Source organism: Cloeon dipterum, chromosome 2 (genome assembly GCF_949628265.1).
Source record: "Cloeon dipterum chromosome 2, ieCloDipt1.1, whole genome shotgun sequence".
Taxonomy (NCBI): Eukaryota; Metazoa; Arthropoda; class Insecta; order Ephemeroptera; family Baetidae; genus Cloeon; species Cloeon dipterum.
In genome coordinates, this window is record NC_088787.1 from 19371666 (window position 1) to 19389384 (window position 17719).

General features: G+C 39.7%; 3 protein-coding genes across 3 annotated transcripts in view; 1 reads left to right on the forward strand and 2 right to left on the reverse strand.

Annotated features, from left to right (window-relative positions):
• Positions 1-4946, forward strand: part of Sema1a (semaphorin 1a) — a 29255-nt gene extending 24309 nt beyond the window's left edge. The window contains exon 12 of the mRNA XM_065481604.1: positions 661-4946. Within this exon, the coding sequence (XP_065337676.1) occupies positions 661-1006 (346 nt within the window). The 3' untranslated portion in view covers positions 1007-4946. The remainder of the gene's footprint in view (positions 1-660) is intronic.
• Positions 4933-11118, reverse strand: Ufl1 (UFM1 specific ligase 1). Its single transcript, XM_065481603.1, has 14 exons — positions 11036-11118; positions 10885-10983; positions 10542-10687; positions 10240-10484; positions 8903-9092; positions 8700-8846; positions 8463-8638; positions 8231-8407; positions 7546-7707; positions 7274-7494; positions 6378-6687; positions 6146-6318; positions 5209-5420; positions 4933-5155 (listed from the first exon to the last, which is right to left on the reverse strand). Exons 2-14 carry the CDS (start codon positions 10962-10964, stop codon positions 5004-5006), a joined length of 2391 nt encoding a protein of 796 aa, XP_065337675.1. The 5' UTR covers positions 10965-10983; positions 11036-11118; the 3' UTR covers positions 4933-5003.
• Positions 11119-13769: 2651 nt separating this feature from the next.
• Positions 13770-17400, reverse strand: Dolk (Dolichol kinase). Its single transcript, XM_065481635.1, has 9 exons — positions 17255-17400; positions 17072-17201; positions 16771-17018; positions 15836-16056; positions 15595-15783; positions 14925-15134; positions 14550-14817; positions 14240-14317; positions 13770-14180 (listed from the first exon to the last, which is right to left on the reverse strand). The coding sequence occupies exons 2-9, from the start codon at positions 17131-17133 to the stop codon at positions 14047-14049; spliced, it is 1410 nt and encodes a 469-aa protein (XP_065337707.1). The 5' UTR covers positions 17134-17201; positions 17255-17400; the 3' UTR covers positions 13770-14046.
• Between the last annotated feature and the right edge of the window lie 319 nt (positions 17401-17719).

A 17719-nucleotide genomic window follows, 5' to 3' on the forward strand; every position in this document is an offset into this window, starting at 1 on the left:
ATATAAAAAAATCTTGAACACACCGACAATACAAAACATTTCGCGCGTTTTTTCAGGTGTTTATAAGTCTTTACTAGCGATTTAGAAAATTTTAATAGCTTTAAGTGTGGCTCAAAAGTCTTAAAATTGCGTGATTCGTGTTTCTTTGGTGCTTGTATTTCGCAACCTAACACAATTTAATGGAAAATGTCCCTAAAAATGATTTTATTCTTTTTATATCTAACTGACTTCCAAAATTATTTAAATGGGGATTTTGGACTTTTTAAATTTATTTGTGAAATGTTGACAGTTAGGGACGGATTTAAATAATTTTATGTGCGTTTGAAGCAATAATATTTTATTATCATAGATTAGGTTTGATAAATTTCAAAGCCCTTTTTATTTGGCAAAAATGTTAATACTAGCCATTTAACCTAAAACTGTCTTGTCTGTTTATTGAATCTGGTAGCAGATATTTAAAAGAAAATCTTAACTAGAAAAATTAATGCTCGTACTAGAACGCAGTGTTTGTGGGAAAAATAATGTTGGTGTTTAGTTTAAGATTTTATCTGTCAAATCTTTATTCCATAAATTTCCTTGCGAGTAAAATTGGAATTTCAGCCCAAATTCAACACGCCAGTCACGTAAAGAGTTGAACAAAATGCGTGGTGCTTGTTTCAGCCGGCTGACGGTGGAGCCAAAGCTGCTGTCACAGGAAGAAGTGACGTATGCGGAGCCGATCCACATCCCGCCGAGCAAGGTGCTGTCGCAGTCGCCGAAGGGGACGCTGCGCAAGGGTACGCACCCGTCGGCTCCTCCGGCGGGCGGCGCAGGCGCGGCCGAGACCATGTTCCAATTCTCGGACAACTACACGCCGCCGCCGCGCGACCCGTACGCGCACCAGCGCGGCCGCGACAACTTCGGCACGCTGCGCAGCCACAAGGAGGGCTTCAGCAGCCACAGGACGCGCAACCCCATGGGCGACGGCTACAACACGACGCGCAGCGTCAAGAAGGTCTACCTCTGAGAGACGGAGGGGAGAGGCAGGTCGGGCACTCTGGGCGCAGTCAGCAGGAGACGCAAGGGTGGGGGCGGCGTCGGGGGCGTCCACCCCCTCGCCACCTCGTCATGCTCCTCCTCGTCGTCTCCCTCCCCGCCCGAGTCGTCGTCGCCCTCTCCCCCACCCACGGGCTCACCGCCCCGCTCGCCGCACAGGGCGCCCTGCAGCTTCATCTACCGCACCTAAACGAGCTGCCCCTTCCTCCCCTTCTCCTTCTACCCCTCCCCTCTCTCGACTCGTGACTTTTTCGCTGCTTTATTGCCATCCTGGACTTGATCAAGTGCCAAGCTTAACGGTGGATTTCATGTTCCTTGGTTTTATTTTACGCGCAGCCAGAAGGGGCGCGAAGAGGTGCGACACGTGCGGTTTTTTGGTCACTCTCAGTTTTATTTTCTAGCCAATCTAATTGGCTCAGCTTTTACAGGAAGAGTGGATATTTATATTTTTGGTTGAGCCGCCACTCTTGATGATTTTCAAAGGCTGATCTTAGTTTTTAAGACTTTTTTCGCACTGCCTACGTTTAGTTTTTTTTTTCAATCTCTTGGCGCCTCTTTTTTTGAGAAATTTTCGCCTATTTCCTTCTCTCTATTGCACTCAACCGACTTTGAGCATGAAATTTAACTAAAAATATAAAAAAATAACCGCGACAACGCCGACGTCCGCTGCTCGCGATGACGAATGGATCTTCTTTTTTATAAATAGATATTATTATAGCCTTAAACAAGCAAACATGACAAATGTACATATGGAAAAAAGAGTAAGAAACGATCACTTGCTGTTGTTACCCACGACGTGTAACAAACGACATCTTACTGTTAATGGACTGGACTTAGCTGAAGGAGAATAATACTCATTTTCACTCAACACCCAAAAGAAATTAACACGCAATATGCGTTGAATCGAACGGTTATTACTACATAGCGGAGAAAATATGTAAATTTTTATATTATAAACTCACAGTTGCCCTCATACGTATGTATTTGAAGGGGGCGGACGGCGAGAGCAAGCAGAATAACGCGTTTATTAACTTAATAACGTAGGAATACGCGGTACTTTAGTGTTAAACGACGTGGCAGGAAAGAAGGTACAGAGTAGCGTAACAAAAAAAAATATCCGCGACCCCTGAGCTTCTATCGTGGATGTGTAGCTTCGTTATCGACATAATTATGTAATCATTGTGAGCCTAATTGGTCAGGAAAAGAAAAAAATGTTTGCCGTATACACGAGCTGCTGTTTCTGCGCGCGGATTTGCCTTGGATGTTCTGCTGCTTTTTGTGTTGAACTCTGTGTGCTGGAGAGAATCGAACGCCACTTGTTGTTTTCTACGAATTTCCATTATTAACTGCATGCGATCGGTGTACAGAAGATAAAACAATAGGTGTCGGTCACAGTGACACGTGATATATTTTGGTATGATGATTTTTTCGCGCAGCCGGCAGAAGATGTGTGTCTTGAAGGCGTTTAAAATTAAAATACTCACTCATTCAAGTTCAGGGGTCAAACATTTGCACCATTCACCACGGGGAGAATAAATTTTTAACAGTATGTACCAAAGATGATTTTATATAAAAAAAATATGAGATATATACACACACAGCAGCGTAAGTTTGGGTTGTTTCGAGAGATTATGAACATGTATAATTAATTATTACGTCCGGTGCACACGTTCTACGTTCAGTTCGAATGCGATCGAATCGGAAAAGTTAAAAGTAGCACTGGCATTTCATTTTTGACATGCCAATTGATTGCTAATCGTCGGATTTGGTGTGGCAGCCGAAATACTCTGTCGAAAATTTGAACCGTCAGTTTGGCGGTTTTCGGTCTAAACCTAGCAATAAGTGCAATTGGCAGTAAGATCGAGACGTCAGCGCCAAAGCGTCAGCCAACGGAAACTGCTTTTAGACCATCCAATCAGCTCGTTTCTCTGAATGGTTGACGGCATTCTCTTGACACTATTTGCAAGATTTAAGACCGAAAACCGCCAAAGCAACAGTTCTTACGTTTCTGCTGATTTCCAGCTTAACTTGTCCAACTAACGGCCGCTTAACCTAATTTTACCCTTAGGAATGGATTGGCACTGTCAAAATTGAAATTCCAGTGCTGCTTAGAATTTGATCAAAAGTAGAGAGTTACCAGCAAGGGTTTCCAAGGCCTAGTTTCAGTCGATCGACACACCACGTCTCTTCGTTATGATTTTGAACCCTGAAGTAGAATCGCACACCAGGCAAGGTGCGTGCCGGAAAAGGCCTATTAATTCTTCCAATAAAAAGTGACCCAACGTACGTACGAATTATATCATCTCTCCTTCTTTGGGTTTGAAGAATGAAAAAAGAAATTAATGTTGGAAACTTGTCTCTTCCGATGGTAACGATAGATTTTAAGCGCAAGCCCCTCAATTTCTCCAGTCGGGCCAGTCAATTTCCGCGTGTGGTGGGCACGTATTAATTATTCTTGATTCTTGTCCTTTTGCATCGCCGCCACTCATTCACACGCATTTTACCGTTGTACATAATTATAAAATAATACTGTCGCGCACACTGCTGGAAGGGCTTGTTGGTCTCGCTGTACTCTCTACTAGGAGAGCTTTCCCGAAGCGCCATTTTTGGTCTCAAATGGCTCTCGGAAAAGCTCGGACACTCACATAAACACACACACACACACTCAACATGATCTCGATGCACGAATATGACTATATTAATCGAAAGTTTGTAATATTTTTTTATGCGCGTGCGACCTGAAAATCGCACGCTGACAAGCAAGATCTGCCCCGGCCCGTAGCGGTTGATTCGACTCTAATCTCACGCACTTTTTCTCGCTCGCGGCAACGCAAACAAAAGTGACTTTTTGCCAGCACCGGCTACTCTCCGGGCATCGAAACGAATTATGAAGAGAAAAGAACACAGCGTTTACTGTTCATATTGAAGTAATCACGTATAATTACATTTAAACATCTAGATTAGTTGCAGGCGTTGCGAGCCCATTTTCTTACTCTTTATAAATGCATTCATTATAATAGCGTTTAATGCACAACTTAGAGCTTCTATAATTTTTATTTTTTATTTAGAAATATTATATCTACACTTACCTTGATGATATTTGCCAATGAGCAAAGTGATTGTTGCGCGGGTGGAATCGTGCAATTAAATTTTAGTTTGTCGATTATTTTTAGGTTTTTTCGCCCCTCGTCACGGATCTACTTATACACACACTCACACAATTCTATACCGTAGATTTTAATCAAAATTAAGAGGTGAAAAATACTCGTTAGCGATTTTTGTATTTTCCCAGATGGTGAAAAACAAAACATTTGAAACGACCGACGCCATCAGTCATGGATGTACAGTCTTGTAAACTGCTTAGCTAAATTACTATATTTGAGGAAAAACATCATAAAACAACACACATTTTTGGTGTCACTAGTGAAACATTTAGCGATTCTCCTATTTTTAATAAAGAAGCGAGTGCTTAGTATGGATTTTAGTGCAAACGATGATGAGACTAACATATTTACAGGACAAAGGCTCTCATCTGAATGTAGTTAAAATCCTTTGACGACTCTTCTATTCTCTATCGTTCTCTGTGGTGTATAATTTTTATATCAGAAAAAAACATAACGAGTTACACACTTGCAACTTATATAAGACGACGCGACTTCACAAACCAACGTGTATATTGAAGAAAAAGAATTGTTTCGCGATGATTAACGTGGCTTCGTAGTTTATGAGGACAAAATAAAAATGCTTTGTATAACAATGGAGATTTCTGGGAAAAGAATTAGTTGTCTTGTAACCGATTTTTGGAATAAAAAAGAAAGCAGTCATTATTACTAAGATTGGATTTACCTACATTGTATTTGTAGAAAAATAACAAATGAAAACAAATAAAGTGCTAAATAAATTTAGAAAAACGATGTTTTATTCTTTTGTAAATACATAAACTTTTCATTTGTAACAAAAATAACACTTCAAAGCTCAGACTTGTCGGCTTTGTCGGAAACGGGCAGTTTTTTCATCGTGTGCGCAATTTCCTTCAGGGTGGCCAGTTCGTTTGCAAGCAGCGTGCCGACGTTTTCCTTCTCATTCTCATTGTCGGTTGACAAGAAGCTTATCACCAGATCTGCAACATCAAAATGAGCAGCTGCCTCTAGAACTGAATGAGTTTCAGCCTACCATGGTACTTTTGCAGAGTATTGTATGTGTCATCAGGTAGACTGGGTTTCAAGAAGACGAGGATGGGCATGACGAACTTGCCCGAAGCGTGCAGCGGCTGCTGGGTGGCCGCCTGGAAGAGCAGCAGCACGGTCAGGTGCAGCGCCACGGCCGGGTCGCTGCACTCGTCCAGCTGGCCGAGGAGGGTCATCCTGTGCGCCAACAGGCCTTGTCTGCAAGGACACGTGGATTGGAATAAATTATATTTTTATTGGAAAAAACAGCGATATGTTTCATCGTTTTTAACTCGTATTTAAAAGTTATGATTTTTTTTTTCATTTATTATAAAAATGGACAACGACGAATTATCAAGGTTTGGCGGACAAATTTTGCAATGAAATTGATACCAGACATCATCCATCGTTAGTAGATTGCGTCATTAAATCTTTACGGGCATTACAGGAAAATTTTAGAAAACTGAGTGTTAATTTAGAGAATAAGGCATGCTTTAGATTCCTCTTGCCGAGCCCAATGGAACTGACTTGGTCAAGGTTAAAGGTCATTACTGTTAATTTATGTTGATAATGAAATAAATATGTAGGAAATGAGCTCTGGACTTTTCAATTCTGAAAATGCGCTTAAAAGTTGTCCCAAGATATATGTGAACTTAGGGGAAAATAAATGTTTCTAAATTAAAAACAAAAAATCCACCTCAAAACTCGGAAAACACGATTTTTTAATTACACATTTTTTGCAAATGTTTCCAACTCCAAGTCTCGTGTTGTAACCATCAGAATGGCAAAAAATGCACACGCTCGACTCGCTTCAGCGGTTTTAATAATAAAAAAATCAGAACTTTTTAAATTATGTACAATTGAAGACAAACATTAAAGTTTGATGAAGATAAGAAAAATTCGGAATAATTTCATGTAGGTCCCAGCATAGTTATAAAAATTACCTCTCCTTTTTCTTGTCTGGCTTTCTGATCATGACGTCACACGCACCAGGCGCAAGGGCAGCCTCGACTGTGGCTTGGAAGTCGTCCAAGGAAGCACCTACCAGAGCTTTGTGCACCGGCTCCAGCACTTGCTTCAGCGTCGGTGGCAGCTCGTTCAGAATTTTGCTTCTCAGCTGAAACAAAACGGATTTATTGCAGTAGCATTTCGCAAGAACATGAAGTAGCGACTCACCTCAGGAGTGATGCTGCTGGCCTCTGTGGGAACGGCCGTGCTGATTTGATGTTCCTGCCCGACGTACTTGATGATCTCGCCCATGATTTCCGAACCGAGTGACTTGAGCATGTACTTGGTCAGGCCCTTCTGCGTCTCACTGTCCGACTGGAACATTTTGATGCCCTTCTCGAACATGCGGATGCTGGATAAGAGGTTGGACAGCCGCTCCTGCAGCTCCCCGTGCGTCCGCCGCGACGACTGCACCTGCGACGCCTTGGCCGTCTCGGCGATTTTGCGTGCGGCCAGGTTCGCCTGCTGCTGAACAGAACTGATTGCCACGGTTAACTTTAGATTAATTCTTTCTTCTGACTGACAAGAATTTTTTTGATAACTGCTAGCTTACAAGGAGTGTGTACCATCTAATTCTAAGATTATGGTGTTTTTGCTACAAATTTGTTAGTGTTTGATAAAAGATTGATATTTACCAGAAAAAATGTTCGTCATAATTGAATAAAAATGGTTTAATTTCGAATTTGATCCACGCTTCGATAGTTCAAAAATTAAATTTTAATACATTTGAAACTACTTTCTTGCGAAGTGATTAGATTTCAGTTAACTTTGCAATTTTGTAATCTGCCCATCAAGACGATTCAAATGTGGCGAGGATTTAATAATTTTACAAAAATTTGTGATTTATCCAAAGTTTTCTAAGAGAAATACTCTGGGAAATCACATGCAGATATATGTAGCGACTTGTTCTAGAATTTTAATTATTTCTAAGATAATTTTTCATAAAATCAAGATTTACTTAGCTATTTAATATTTTCCGATTTGCTTAGCTTTCTGGTAAATGCATGTCAATTTTTGAGTTTTCCATAATAATTAATAAACAAATATTGATTTAAAACACTCACGGCAAAATGCGGGCAGCCAGTTCGTTGATCAATTCGTCGGGGCAGTCATTCAGACTGGCCTGGCTGACAAACTCCTTTTTAATGTCCTTAACTGTGATCATCTCCACGAGGCCGGATTTTTTGGACACGGGCGCCGGAGTTTCGTCATCGTCATCATCCGAGTCGGCGTGACTCTTTCCGTAGGTTTTCTTCTTGATTGACTTGGTTTTGGTCTCTCGACCCTTGAACACCTTGGTTCAATCTCTATTGCTTTTTAAATTAGAAATTCTCACCTGAGTGCCGCCCCCACCCTTGCCTCCTGTCGCCTTTTTCCGCCGCTCATCTTGTTTTGAGGTGCGACCACCATCTTCATCCAGAGCAGCGGACTTTTTACTCATTGTCGCTTGCATTCGCTGTTCAGCCTCGGCTTGCAAGAATTTTCCAGAGTTAACAGCCTGCAACAAATAAGTTAAAAAAATAAAATAAATTTCATCTGCAAACAACAAATTAACCAAATTTCATGTTTTTTTTTAATTTAAGAACAATTGGAGAGTAACGGGCCTTTTGGCGTCTTCTAAAGAGACTATCCTGAGTTTCAATGAATCAAATTTTTTGTCAAAAGATGCTTAATTAGACAATTGACAACTTCTAAATCTTAACAATTTGTTTGGTATTCAAACTTGAGTCATTTTCAAAGTTTTTTATTGTTGTAATGTAAAGAGTTCTTAATTTTTTCTGAGTATGGGATAAAATGTTGCCTAAACAATGTTCTTCTTAGGTTTTGAGACGCAGAGGTATTCAAATGTTAAAAACGGGTATTTTTAATTAAGCTGAATAATGAGAAAAATCAAAATTACACAATCGGTTGATATTAACCCTCGAAACATGCTGGGGTTCACTACTTTGACCATTAGAACAGGCAATAAATCGAACCCTGGCGTCAGGGTACTCACAATCATTCAATTCCCATTAATTTACCTCTTGGGCCTTGACTTGGACGAGAGGCTCAAGCGCATTGGTGAGTGAAGAAATGAGGGTTGACGGCACCACCATGCTCATGCATAAAACTTCCGCCTTGGTCTGCTTGTTCTTCCTCAACGCATCTTGCACAATTTGTGCTGCATCTTGCTCTGACATGACGGATGGCAAAATCGGCTGAAATGTTTTCATCAGTTGAAATAATTTAATTTAAATGGATCATTTGACTGACCATTAGGTCTATCCAAGAACTTGTGGATACCGCATCCTCGATAGAAGCCTCCACCTGGTCGAACAGAAGGGGGCCGACGGCGCATGAGGGAAGGTACAAAATCTTTTCATTGGGAAAATTTCTTTTAATAAAGCCTTGAGCGTCGGAAATGCCCAGACGCGTCAACGAGCTGTACTCTGAAAATTAATAAAATCACAATAACTAACAATTAAATCCTGAGGATTTTCCTCTAAATACCCAAATATCCGTTTTGCTTGTAAAAGTTGTTGACCCACTCGCTTTGGCCCTTACTGTAAATGGCCGGCACGAAGAAGGCGTTCAGGCCCTGCTTTCCGCTCAACACGCCAGCGATTTGTTTCGAGTCTTTGAGACCTTCAAAAATTGCTGCAAAACACATCATTTAAAATATTTTTTATCTTTCCAGACAGAGCGATTATTACAGAAAAACAGCCTTTCCGACACGTTGCAGATGGCCAAAATGCTGGCTATGGGCGTCGGCTTCTGGATGCCGAGCAGGGCGCCTCGGATCGCCGCTCGACAACGGGCCACGAACCTCTCGGTGAAGAAGACGCGAGGGTCCTTGGCGTCTTGCTGCCCGTGGATCGACTTGTTCAGCTCTTTCTCCACCAGCTGAAAATCCAGCATTTAGATTTTTGCTCCAATTCCACGTTCCAGTGCCAGGGGTTTCCCAAAAAAGTTTTTTCTAACTTCTGCTGAGCACATCTTGTGGGCTATGAGCTCATCGGGCCCCTATAACACCGCCGAGCGGATAACATGGGGCCCAATCGTGGCCATCTTTACGCCTCCCCGCACTGAGTTCTCTTATTGAAACGCCAGACATTTGTCCCTAATGCAGCTGGAAAGGTGCGAAAACCAGCAAGTGGCAAGTCCTAGACCGTTGATCTGGTAGAGCATTTCAAGTTGCTTAATTAACCACCTTTTTTGCTGCCTTTGAAATTGGCTACAAAAAAATCAGGATGAAAAATTTACAACCACAGAGCTCAGAGGCGAAGAAATTTTTTCTAAATTCATTTTTAAGGATTTCACTTTCATTTCTGATTTCTGGACATGAAAATGGCTCGCCCATAGAAAAAATGTTGGTACTTTAATTTTAAAGTCCTCGTTTGGCCCCATCAAATTTGCAATAGTAAAAATTCTAAAATAAATTACCTCTGAGAACGACATTTTTTTTTAAAAAAAAATAGAGCCCTGTGCAAATTCAAATCAAACATTAGTTTAAAAATATTTTTAAGAATTTTTAGTAGTTTTTGTCATTAAGTTAGTTTTTGGGATTGTTCTTTAAGACTAAGTATGCTACATTCAAATTGGAATGGTTGCGATTCCCTGGTATTTTAGTTAAAGTTGAGCTTAAAAGAAGCCAACAATTAAAAATATTTGGCATTGGCAACTATATATATAGCATCTATCCAATGGTATGCAAATTGTGAGCTAAATTTCATTCCTGGCAAAATAAAACCTAATTTCCATTAAGGAGAAATCACTACTTGTCACTTGATTAGCATGCAAACTTTCGTGCCTATTTTCTCAAAAATTTAAACTGCAACCTATGGAATTGTAAGTTTTTTTTCCTAATTTTTAGATAGTATTTCAAGTACAGGTAAGGAGGATTTCCAAAGATTTTCTATAAAGCTTTACTTTATAAGGAAAATTTGCTTAATAGTAATAGTTGGTGTTCCTATTCATTTTATATTATATAAAAACTTTTCTGTGAAAAACACTAGACGGTCTGTTTGTCTACAGGTCTGCCTTTACTCACATGTTGGAGGAAGTCGCCGGGTAGGTCGTACTGGGTGGTGAGTTCCGACACATTGAGCGTGCCTTTCAGCTGCAGCGTCTCGTTTATCAACACGGCCAAGGTTTTCAGGTAGCTGTTGTGGATGAGCTGGCCCAAGATGATTGAGCAGCCCGTCTCGGGCGTCCTCACCAGCTCTACGCACCGAGCTTCAATGTGCGTCAGGTCCACGTTCAAGCTGTTCGCCAGCTCCACCATGTTGATTCGGCCTAAAAGTTTTTACCAATTGAATTAGTTATTGATACTCTGTTTGCGCTGAATCAAACCTTTGCTGGCGTACAGCTCATCTTGAATTTCTCGACTCAGGTGCTGTGGAGTGACATACTCTTTTCCATCAGAGGTAGAGATGACTTCAAGGAGTTTCTCATGAATCAAGTGACCAACCACGATAATACAATTTCTCTCTGAGAGCCTTAAACAAATAATTATTGATAAAAAATTTGCAGAAAATTAAAAAAAAAATCGATTTTTTTCAGAAATTTATAAAAAACAACTAAAATACGACCGAAATAGAGATGGTATTGAAATATATTGATTTTTAAAGGAAAAATGACAGAAGAATATCACTCTAAATTTAAAAACAACTCTTAATAACACCATGCTACGTACTTTTGTGCTGAAGAAGAGAGCTGTGCCTTTTGGAAATCGGCCGCTAATCGCTTGACTTCCTCCCAGTCGACAGCTGACATGTTAGGTTTGTAATTTAACCTGTGAATTTAGAGAGTTTAGTTGAGAATATAGTAAAAATGTACGTGTTTACAATTATTAATTTCTCAAAGCTCCCAAAGCTCAAGTGTGTGTCCAGATTGTTGACAGAAAACATATGACGAGATTGACGTGTCCCATTGAGGGGCGTAACTCTTTGGAGTGGGAAAAGTGGGGATTTGGGGGTAGTGCCCGCGATTGCTTATCTTTTTTTATTAGCGTTTTTCTTTTTCCTTCTTCTTTAGCTTTGAGTGAATTAAATAATGTCTCACCTTTAAGAGGATTGATACCGCAAAATCCTGGAAAATTCTAGTTTTTAATACATGAATTCATGTTGAAGGATACAGGATTCAGTTGAAGACAAAATTGACCAAGTGGCGCTGTATTTTTTTTTAGATAAAGTAGCTGCAAAGTTAGTATATATTATTTATATTATCTTTTGGATTTATTCTGGTGATACACTGGACCCAGAACGTCGTGGAACGTCAAACCCGCGCCATTTGTTAGCGGATTTTTTCGAAGAAAGTACAAGTGAGAGCATATATGCACTTGGAATTTCCTCATGTCAATCATTTATTGACGAGATATACGCACTCTTAAAAAATAGTTATAGCTAATCTAGATTTGTTCCACAGTATGATTTTACATATTTCAGTTTTTTTGGTATGAAGAGAGCATTTGCGATGAAATCCAGTGGCAAAATTTGTTAATATTCACCCACATTGAGAGCCTGGAAATGAGCTGCTTTATTCCACTGCCTGTATTGAACTGCTTCTTGGACACCTATGGATCAAATCTAACTGGCACTTAGCATTTTTCAACAAGCCAAAGATGAAGCCCCGTTGACATTCCAACGAATTTTCACTGCCTGCCCAAAATTGAAAAAACTATATCTTTTCATGACCATAATATTGATCCTGAGCCTATAACCTTTATCTCTCATCTTGAAGAAGTAGAGTTACGTTATTGGTGGTGACGGTGGTGAGTACTTCAACCAAAAATATCGCTCATTTAAAAACTAAACTTTGTCTGGTCCCAAATGCAGCGCTTCTGAGGAGTTAACTAATATTCTAAGCGCACCCCATCTGCAGAAGGTGACGTTGAGTGGCCGTTTCTTCAGTGTGAAGGACCTGACGATTTTAAAATCATCAGTGATCGAAAAGAAGGTTCTGCGAAAACTCAAAACCCTCATCATCCAAATGAGGATAAATTCCTGGAGTAGACTCACTGACGTCGAACATTTTAAAGGAATCATGGTACTGATCAAATGTGCCGTCGGTAGTCTGCATCAACTTACTAGTGTGAAATTTTACTTAAATTATCGCCGAAGTGAGTACTCCATTGTGGCAAAAAGTCTAAGGGACGGAAAAATAGATACTGCAGAAATGCCAGGTGTTTCAAGCCTTTTTTAAAAACATGCAAAATGATGACATTGCTGAGGATTCATTCAGTTGGTTTGTTGATGAAGAACTCATCAGCATTCTTGACAACTTCCAATAGTATAAATTGCTTTAATTTTTCTGCACGTAACACAGTGTAGGCAAAAGTGGTATGTTTTTATGAATCCATGAAATAAAGTTATGAATTTAAACAAAAATTATTAAGTAAAACCTATTTGTTGCAATTAATTATTATGATTAAATTGCAGCTGGCTGAGATATCTATTTTCTACCCATATTAATTTTATTATTCAATGCTCGAGAGGCAAAAATTACCATAATGAAAGCGCAAATTTTTGTACGGGGAGTAGGTGAAATTAAAAAAGTTGTGTAGGGAAATGAATTAACAGAATAATAAACTGAAGCAATAGTTAAAAATTTTGCATTTTTTTAACAAGCAAATGGATATTTTCAACTTCCAATTAGTGAATTTTTACACCTTTTTTCATTCTCAATGGGATAAAGGCAATATTCAGTAAAACCACCCACGTACGCGAATTGAACGCCAATTTAACAGAGCATCGTATTTTGTATAGACCAAATTCGGTCAGATTCGTAATATTTGTGTCTCTTTTTCTTAACGTAATATTCTATATATTCGAACGGGATCTCAACTAAAAAAAATCACAATTATCATTTTTCACAATAAATGCAATGTTGTTGCTTTTGAAAACTCTTTAGCAGCGCGTAACTGAAGAATTAAAATAATTAAAATAGGAAATTTCTTGATATTTAGTTTTTAAAAATTCATTAAAATCGAATTACAGGAAATATATGATATGATACATTATTACAGCACGCAAGAGAAGGAGCGCAAGTAAACTATGCCTTTTTGTTCTCGCAGTATAATGAGATACGTTTCAAATAATTTATGCTTTTTGGCCCAAATTTTGTCCAAAGTCAATTCCTTCCATTTCCTGAATGTAAAAAGATTAGCGCTTGGCGAAAACCGAAAAAGGTTGTCGTTGCGCCGCTCTCCGCCGCACCGCGCCCGTGTGCATATTGCAGCTCTCCTCGAGGGCAAAATACGCATAAGACGAGAATTCAAAAGCGAGGGCGCTGGCAAAACCGCAAAAAAGTTTTAATGTCTCTATGGATCATTTAGAAGCCCTACTTCTACGCTGCGTGTGAAAAAAAATTAATACCAAAGAAAATCGGATAGTTCTCGTTACCACTATACATACACGAATCCCTATTAAAATATGTGAAGAATGATACCCTGAAATATTATTTTGTGATGCGAGTCGTGTTTGTTCTTCCAAGACTTTCTGGATCATTTTGTTGTTATAATCAAGCTTTTGCGGAGATAAGAATTTTCATCTGATTTACTTTAGAAATAAAATACAAATATTTAGTTTTTTCAGCATATATTTAACTGACCAAAACACGCAAGTAACACTTCGACTTATAGAGACTAATTGAATAAAATCACTCTGCAAAATGCAATGTTGTGTTAACGTTAAGTAAATAAATCCAATAATATGTTAACAGAACTGTGCGTCTTTGTCCATGCTATTTCACTGCAGGCTAAAATTTGTACATAATAAAACATTCGTTTACTTACTGTGTTGATTCAAATCACCAGGCACATCACATCTTGGTAAGTCATGACATTATCGTTACTAATTTACACAAGCAAAATGTAGAGTACAAGCGGAAGAGCCAGATTGTCAACTTGATCCGTCTTCGCTTCGACGATCGTGACGGCAAACGCTGCGACCGCCAATCGCAAGGCCAGGAACCAAGTGAGCTGGAACATGCCTGCCGAGCACGACTCGCGATTAATTTCCCGCATTTTCGCAGTTAAACTGGAACCTTACCGCTGTACGAGAGGATAATCACAAGTGCAATCTGGGAAGTCACACAAGCTAAAGATCCTTCAACGGATTTGTGAGATCCTGAAACAGAGATTCATCATATAATTATTTTAAAAGAGCCAAGAATATAATGAATCTTGAAATTCAATAATATTTTAATTATATTTCTGAATTAAGAGCCTTAATAAAAATCAATGCTAAAACACCATAGCATTTCATTAAGTAAATTTTTTTCAATGTTGTGATTTATGATATACTTAATAATTAAATAAATTGAGTCATATTATTCCATTAATTTTAAAAGAAGTTTTACCTGGCCACTTGTTCTTGCCAAAAAGAGAGCCGATAACGCTGGCCGCGGTGTCGCCGCATCCGACAGACACAAGACCTGAGAGCACCGGCAACATGACTGCGGCCCTCAACGCGCACCGGGAGGGATGGATCCACATTGGCAGAGAGCAGCCGATCAAAAGGTAGATCGGCGTCAGTGAAATGCCTCCACTGTCCTTCTCGTCGGCAAACACCACAAACCCTTCTTGCAAATAGCTTCCGAGAGGGCCCAATTTTAAAAGTCGGACCATCTGAAACGAAATATTTAATAAAAATGGTCACAATAGACAAATGCGATTTTCTAACTCATTAACTTGACAGTTTAATAGATAAGTCTATTTTTTAACTGAACTGATACCTCAGCTAATATGAGGAATGCAAGTGCAACGCCACTGGAAAGGTAGAGCAGCGTGCATTCCCACGCCAGGCCTGGCAGATAAACTGCAAGAATGAGAACGTGGAATATTTTTCTGACAGCCGACGATGCGTGCTGCTTGTTTTGAACTTGAACTCGGACTGAAGAAACTGCGAAAAAGCAGCAAATAACCCAGTAGACCATCAAATAGACCTACAAAACAAAATTATGTAGATAACAAGGAGATGATTTCACAAGAGCAAAGTCAAAAAAGAAATTTTGGGATGACCTTATGTACATATACATAATTTTAATGGTGCAAACAAACAAGCTTTTATCTTTGAGAGCTTTGCCTTTCTGTTTAACTTTGACTATAAAACTGCGAATGTTTTCCTGTTGACTCAAATGCAGGATATTAAAATTAAAATAAATTGACTGGTAGACAAGTAAATGGAAAATATATACAAGAAGTGCCTACAAAAAATTAAAACGACGAGTCTGTCAAAATAGAGGTCATTTTTTGGCATCAAACAGCCAATATATTCCCATTCCTCTGAATGGCGTGTTAATTTTGACTCACAAATGAAGGAAATAAATAATCCCACGATTAAGCGTTCAGATGCTCTTTTGGAATCTCCCAGAAAGAAATAACATTGCACTGCGCAGTTCTCACCCTCTGAATGTCATCGGTGATGAAATGGAGTATCCAGAGGAGAGGGTTTTCCCTAAAAATTATGAAAAGCGCTGGGAGGACGACTCCTCCCATGATGCCAACAATTAAGGCCAAAATGGGCCGCAGCTGTCTCAGTCCAGGAAAGGCAGTCACCAAAATGCAAATGACAGACAACCCCAACAGCGCAGTCTGGAAAAAATAATTTGAATTTCAAAATTCTAGACGCTTGAATTTAAATCACCTGAAGAATGAGCGTGCACTTCTCCATGGAATCAAAGTGGTCGTGGTTGATCCTCGAGGAGATGTTTGCAATCGACGTGAAGATAAAGAGCAGCACTCCCTGAATCACTACTGCGATTTCTCCAAAGGAAAATGTGCCTGGAATGTTCTGGAGAGCGATTGGAACACCAACGCTCACGGGAAGACTGGCAAACAGCCCGGCTAGGAGACTGTTGAGAAACCCTGCAAAAAGGCACCTTTGCTATTTGGCTTCTCTAAGAGTTCCCACAATTATGGTCGATCCATTTTTCTAATTGCTTAGTTAAAAAAATGCAAAAAAATGGTGTTTTCCAGTCGATTTTATTCAAGTATATATATATATATTTAAAAGAAGCAAATAAAAAACGGGAGAAAATCTTTCCCAATTTGACAGCAACTTTATTTTTAATCTCTTTGTATACGTGAAATGATTTGCTTTTGACATTGAAAAGTGCATAATCATGATTCAAGGTTAAGCAATGCCAAAAAATATATTTCCAACTTTAAATATGCAAAATAACAAAAAATGTTAAACTGGAAACTTTTGGAAAATATTGACACCTGGATCTTAAGACGCAATTTCTTAACGTCGATTGTTTAAAAATCGCAAAATCAATAATACCATCCATTATTTTTTTATATCTTTGTAATATAAGTAAGCTAAAATTTATAAGGCCCAAGTTGCTAATTTCAATAGGAAAGGTTGCGTTTCCCCAAGCATTTTTGTTTGAGGAACATTATTTGTATCAATATCACCAATTTTAAAATAGTGTTTTTTATTTTTATGCACTTTCAAACAGTTTTGTTGTAGAAAAGTGCGGATGTTTGAAAAAAAAATACTGTGATCGGTCTTTATGTAAATTAAATCCACCCTTTTTTAAAATCCTAGTCTGTCTGGAAAGAAAACAAAAAACAAACCTTTGCCGCTGATAAACACGAAGAGGAGGGCTGTTACGATGGATGGCACGAGAAAAATCAGGTTGAATCTGGACAGGGTGGGGCCGTGGCAGCCCTGCAGGTGCAGGACCAGGGCCACCGAAGCCCCAAGCAGGCCGGAAGAGAAGACGGCGGCCTCGTTGTACTCCTCGCTGGGGTGCACGAAGGCCCCTTGGATAATGGCAATCGGCAAGAGATAAGCCAGCCACGACCCGGCACTCGCACCCGACCTGAGCATACATGTTGGTGATCTTATCTGAGAGGCTAATTCCATAAATCTCACCTCATTGACAGGCCTGATTGCCTCAGAGTGGTGTCAACGCCTTCTTCGAGCTTGGACAGCATTTTTGCCGCTTTGATTCGATGTCTTGCAGGTGGTTTTGAGAACGGTAGTCACCTCAACGGGTGCTTGGCTGTAACAATTGGCATGAAGGCTAGAATTTCGGGTGAGGAACAAAGGCTTTACGTCGCTGTCGCATCGGGGAAACGCAAGCGTAACCCTATCCTCAGCTGTTGTAAACAACTCCAGCTGGAATAGAATGAGCAGAAGATCCTCCCTTCGCTCCCTTCCTTCATTCAACTCCGCATTATTTTTTTACGTAGTGGGCATGGGCAGCCAATGATCGATACTATCGGAGCGCTGGGATTTCCCCTCCAACGCCTTAAAGATGCAAATTAATCAGTAAACTCTGATTGAAATTTTATTTTCTAGCTGAATTATGAATTAAGAGAACATTATTTTGTGTGCTTGATCATTAATTTTTTCTATTATCCCTATTTCGTAGAATTCTCCAGATTTCCCCTTCCGCGCTTTTCATCCATCACTGCACCATCGAACGATACAGAACCGCCCACCTGTTTGTTGTTATCTTTTTCTCGGATTCGAACCTGCGCAAACACACGTCGTTTTCAAATCGCCCGTCGGCCGCAG